Genomic DNA, 5866 nt, shown 5'->3' with positions numbered 1-5866 from the left:
GAGAAGCTGAACAATCCTTGACTTAATATAAACATTACTTGGCAACAACTGACAACATCAGTGTGTTCTCAACATTCTTCTCATACTGAACCCAAACATAACACTATACCAGCTATTAGAAAGAAAATTAACTCTATGCCAGCTGAAGCCAGGACACACAGGCAAAAAACATGCAGAGTAAAAAAAAACCCAAACAATCAGTGACTGGGAGGTGAAGCCCCTCAAATTTAGGAGAAGAAAAGAAATTCATTTTTTAAAACATCTTGGGAATTATTTGTCATTGGAACAGACTACTAAGAAAAGCTCCAAATCAGAACTGGATGCCTTTCTGAAAGACATTTGTTAACCAGCAAGTTACTGGTTTTAATACAAAGAAACTAAGTGTAATTTCAGAGCCTGTGATTTATAATACGTACTCCAACAGCTTTATTCTAGGAATGAATCAAGTAAATTATTCACTGAATAAGAAATTAGCACAGCTGATGATGTATTTATAAATTATATAGAAGCCTAAATCAAGTATAATCGCTATGCCACTCCAAAAATGACAAAAGAGTTTCTCTAGGGATAAATCTGACACACTACCAATTCCTGTTTTGTTACCTGTACAAGGTATTTATGTGCATGCTCGTAGGTTGGTAAAGCTCCTTCTCCTATCAGCTCTGTATCAAATAATTCTGTTACCAGGATGTTTGCACGACACTGCATATCTCCATCTAAAAGACACAATTTAATATTGTAAAATTAAGACTTTATGTAAGTTTTTCAAGAAGATGCTACACTGAAAACACAAGTCATTCAAAAACTTACTCCTGTTAGAAAACCTGCTGAAGACTGCAGATTATTTTCCTTCAGAAGTTTACTATGAAATACAAATGACTACTGAAATACTATTACAACACTTCCTTTTGAAGTAAATTTCCAGTGTTACTCTCTAGAGAGTAAAGAGTTTGCTTGTTTTATTTAAAAACATTTGGCAAGTAAGAAAAAGACATATTCCTTCATGGTTTTGAGGTACTTGCTAATTTTTTTTAACCCTAGCCTATTTTTCTCACCTGGCCCAACTGTGACTTCAGTGGAGTGCTTGTTGATTACCTTGATCTTGTCACGAAAACCATTTTTCTCTACTATCTTCACAGCAGCATTAGCCATGGGCTTGAAAACCTGTAAATAGCAAGAGTGTAACAAACTAGTAAGCTAACATTAGCTTTCAGAAATGAAAGGACACCAACACAAAACGCAGCATATCTAGTCCTGCAAAAATTTTAACATCTTCTGTATCTTTTCCTATGTTTGAAATTCATTACCATGAAACAAGACATCAAGCCTCACTTCAAAAGTTCATAGAGCTCCAATGTCACTGTTACAATCAGCTGTCTCCAAAAGCTTCTCCAATTTAACTTGTGAAAGACAAGAATACCCATTAAGAATGTTTTAGCGTTTACATTAAACAAATTTGTTATTTTAAAAAATAAAGACATATATGCATCAAGAGAGGCCCCAAGAGACTTATATGTGCTCAAGCTATAAAATAAATAAATACATAAAATAAAAGAACCCCAAACAACCAGCACTGACATGGTCACTTAAGCATGCCAAAAATCTGCTTTCATTAACAGCGTAACCGTGAAGAGAATTTTTATTTAATTTAGAACGAAGTAGAGAAAATATCTAGCTTGAAAATAGCAGAACAATGAAGAATGTGGTGAAAGGGCTTAACATCCAAATCCAGTTTTTAAACTCAAAAATTTTAAATATTCTACTCAGCCACACAGCCTGACTACTTAAGAAAAGAAATTTGTGGCCACTCTGAAACCTAGCCTAAGTTCCAAAACTGGAATAATGTATTGCTATTAGAATGCCAATACAGTAGCTCTCAAGACTTTTCAGATTAGGCTTTTATTTTCCATCATGGGCCTCCCTTCCTCCCACAAGCTAGTGATCCTCCTCTGCCAGAGTGGTCAATAAACTACTAAGCAGAAGACAAAAGACCCCTCCTACCACATCACTTCTGACACTGCCTCTTCCCTACGACTGGCTGTGAACAAATTTATTCTGGAGCTTATTGCTTCCTGTGCCTATATGAAAGATGACTGTCCCTGATAAAATCCTAGATTAAAAAAAAAGGTAAATTTTTACTTGGATAAAAATCACAGTGCACCCTTTCAACTATGACCTACAGACAAATGAATCTTCTCTTTGTTTTTTCAAATGTGTAAAAAAAAAAAAAAAATTTAACCGGCCAAAATGTTCCCGTTATCCTTAAGATAAGTAATGATGGCTAATGACCATCAGGATGTTTCTTTTAACGGCCAATACAACAGGAGATGCTCTAGTTAATCACAAAGAAATGGAAAAATAAGTTTGAGACAGTCTCTTCATTAAGATGGGGTCCATGTTACGATTAAGTGGGTCTGAGAACCCATCTCCAAGAGCTGAAACTTATGAAGATCAGCAATGTAGTTTGAGAATACTCACATTTTTCAAAAACATTAATCAAGTTTTCCATATTACACTTGAGTTTTGATAAGTAGAGAAGACAGAACACTATAAAACTCAACTTAATAATGTTCATCTGTACATTTGCAGAAGCTATCCCAAGAATGAAAAATATATTGTCTTTTCAACCATACTCTTGTAAGATCTAAGTCTTTTTCACACACATAAAAGCATCAAACTCGCACTTCAAAAGCCACAATACAAAATAGCAAATGCACCCACAGCACTGATCATTCAGACAGAACAACTGTGCTAAAGCTCTAAAAAGAGGTTATGAACATGCATGCAAAAGTATGTGCAACCAGTAACAAATGCTTACCTCAACTGCATAGCAGAAATCTGCACCTGCTGAAGCTGCCATCATAGACAGGAGCCCTGTGCCAGTCCCTATGTCTAGAACAATTGCTTTCTCACCTCTTTCTTTTACTCTGTTCACTGCAGCACGAATACCTTGATAATACTTTGTATTCTGTGGAGGAAGGGGGGAAGAGATCAGCAACCTTTTATCTATTTATACTTGTAACTTTTGTGGAGAAATCTTGTATTCTCAGATTATGAGATTATAATCAGGAGAAAGCCTACAGGCATTCTTTATGCTATAGTCATACCAAAGCCATTTTCAGCAAAAGCAAGTGTTTTTGGAGGGATCAGTCCACTTAAAGCATGTCAATTTTTATCACGCTATTCACTCATCATTGATCAATCAGCTACTTGCAGTGCATACATAATTTACAAATGCAAAACATTTTCTAGATATAAAAATAATAGTAAGATCCATGTGAGATATTACTGGTTTTCTCATTATTTTTCCCCTGCAGCAGCACTCAAATAGTCACACAGTGCTTATGACAGCAAAAGAGCTGCAGTATCTTGGATTTAGATTCCCCTCTCTATGTATTGGAAAACATTAAATACCAGCTTTTGGTTAAGTGCCATTAAGTAGGGCTACATGCATACCAGCAATAACAACAGGGAAAAAAACAAATCCTGCCATCTGTCAGCTACAGTATATTTATTGAAATATATGCTTATATTTACTCCATAACAGTCTATTGTAAGACACTCCTTTCCAAATGATTTATCAAACCTTTCCAAATAATACGCTATCTTTGGACCTTATAAATTTGGAAGGTCTGCTGGATCCCTCTCCAAACCATTCTAGTTAACACTTTTGATACATAATTCCAGTAGAGTTGTTTTAATTACTTAGACACAACTTGCTGTCTCTACATGGCTTATTAAATGCCTGATCTCTCTGGCATGTTTCAACTCAGTATGAATTCAAGACTCGTAGTATAGACACCATAAAAGTCTTTAAAAAGGTTATTGACTAAATGGCTAGAGCAGAAAGAACATTTAAACCATTCACTCCAAACTTTATCATGCTTGTACATATGGTACCACGATTTTCTCAATCCTAAGCAGTAAATAAGAGCTAAAAATACCACAAAATAATAAAGATAGACTTTACTTACATTCCTATAAGAACTAAGAAGCCTAGATTCACATTTACAGCCTTTGAAATTTCATCTAATGAGCTCTCTGTCAAAATTGTCAAACATAGAACAGCAAAAATCAGCTATTGATGTAAATATCATGTTCTGCCGTAAACAACAGAACACTATAATCAGATGTTGGTCTAAGAACAGGTCTGGTATCTTAAAGGGTACAAATTTGATCATTTCATCTTTCAGAGAAACCTGTATAATCTTGCAGTGACATCTATTCAAGAGATAGGAAATACGTATTTTCTCACTATTCAAAAGTTTTTTTGCTCCTATACTTACTCTGTCTTTATCATGAAGCATATCTGCATAGCGTGACCTACAAAAAAAAAAAATTCAAGTCAAATGCACTACCTACTGCAAAGCACAACAAAACTGTTAGATCTTATACAGCCTCCTTCGTTTTCTCTTATTAAGGCACCTGGTCCCCATGGCCCATAAATGCACAGAAAACTGACACACTCTGAGGATCTGAACTGTTTCCCAAATTTAAGGAATAACATCATTTCAGTGATATGGTCATCAGCATATAAATGAACTCATTAACTGCTGGCATATATCCTCTCTTCAGCAATGGACTCAATACATGAACCTATGGACAAAGAGCTGTGAAATAACAGCTGGGACAGATGGAGGTTCATTCAGAGCAATACATAGCAATGAAAGACAGCCTAATAATGGTCTATCATTTGCTACCAAGACTTAAATTTCTTTGGTTCCCATTTCTTCATGGGTCGCACTACTTAAAAATAGCCCAAAATCTAATTTTCCCAATTTCTCTGGGTGTTACATTAAGCTCTGAAAAAGTCACTACAGGAACAGAAAACTGGCAATTATTTGTTGTACTTAGGATTTAAAAGAAATTTAGTCAATGCATTTTGCCACAACTCACTCACTGTCAGCATTAAGAGAACCACCTTGGAAAACATTTTAAAAAATTGAGAAGGAAACTACTTGGAGAGTACTTTACAAAATTCTACATTTACAGTTCTGCCCTGTACAACACAGGGCACTGTAACATTTAGACTGTCCTACAGTCTGTTCAGCTTGTGCCCTTGGAGCTTCTACAGAGACAAACCCCAAAACTGTCATAAAAACAAGTTGGGTTTGCTCTTTTTCGTACATTTAGTGGAACAACAAGCTATTTTTTCCAGCATACCTTGCGATTTCCTGATGGTAGTCATAGTTCTCATCCTCTTCTAACCACTCCATTGCACCAGTGGTTGGATTAGCTCTTCCACAAAAGGTCTTCATAATCAATCTCAATTTGTGTTATTTATGTATTACGTGTGGTCTTGCTGCTTTGGCTTCAGTGTAATACCCAAAATACTGGCTGTGGGAAAAAAAAACAAACACAAAACTTCAAGTGAAAACAACAGACACCACTTCATCTAGGGCAAACCTGTCACCCAGCCCTGTTCAGGAACTCAGCCCAGAAAAAAACGCCACCAGTCAATTCTCAAGGAAAAACATCTGTCCCCAAGGCGACGCACGTCGGGGCGGGGGAGGCCAACCGCCCTCTCTAGGGTGTCAGGAGGGACCCGCAAACTCTGGGCGGCGGCAGAGCCGAGGGGACCGGCGGCCGCAGTGGTCCCCGCCGGGACCCCGGGCCGCGGAGGGGAGGCCCAGGCCGGAGCCCAGCACCTGCTCCACGCTCCCCGCGCCCGGGCAGCGGCAGCTCTGCCGGGGCCGGGCGTCACCTCGGGACGGGCCCGGCCGCGAGCAGAGCAGCCTAGGCCCGGACCATCCCCCGCCTCAGGAGGCAGCTGCGAAGGGAGACGGCGAGTGCGTTCTTCGCTCTCCCCCGCCCGAAACCGGCGCCGCCGCCTCACCTCCCCCTCGGGGCCCCTCGCCGGCGCGGC

At 38.6% G+C, this 5866-nt stretch overlaps 1 protein-coding gene across 1 annotated transcript in view; it reads right to left on the bottom strand.

The window, feature by feature from the left end:
• Positions 1-5361, bottom strand: part of PRMT7 (protein arginine methyltransferase 7) — a 16202-nt gene extending 10841 nt beyond the window's left edge. Inside the window, exons 1-6 of the mRNA XM_010585217.1 lie at positions 5164-5361; positions 4287-4323; positions 2819-2968; positions 1056-1164; positions 604-716; positions 397-431 (exon numbers count right to left, since the gene is read on the bottom strand). Coding sequence (XP_010583519.1) covers positions 397-431; positions 604-716; positions 1056-1164; positions 2819-2968; positions 4287-4323; positions 5164-5258 — 539 coding nt within the window. The 5' untranslated portion in view covers positions 5259-5361. The remainder of the gene's footprint in view (positions 1-396; positions 432-603; positions 717-1055; positions 1165-2818; positions 2969-4286; positions 4324-5163) is intronic.
• Positions 5362-5866: the final 505 nt, after the last annotated feature.

The sequence above is a fragment of the Haliaeetus leucocephalus genome, unplaced genomic scaffold, assembly GCF_000737465.1.
Source record: "Haliaeetus leucocephalus isolate CR32 unplaced genomic scaffold, Haliaeetus_leucocephalus-4.0 Scaffold92, whole genome shotgun sequence".
Classification (NCBI taxonomy): Eukaryota; Metazoa; Chordata; class Aves; order Accipitriformes; family Accipitridae; genus Haliaeetus; species Haliaeetus leucocephalus.
Note: the sequence above shows the minus strand (reverse complement) of the source record. Positions and strands in the feature narration are given on the sequence as shown.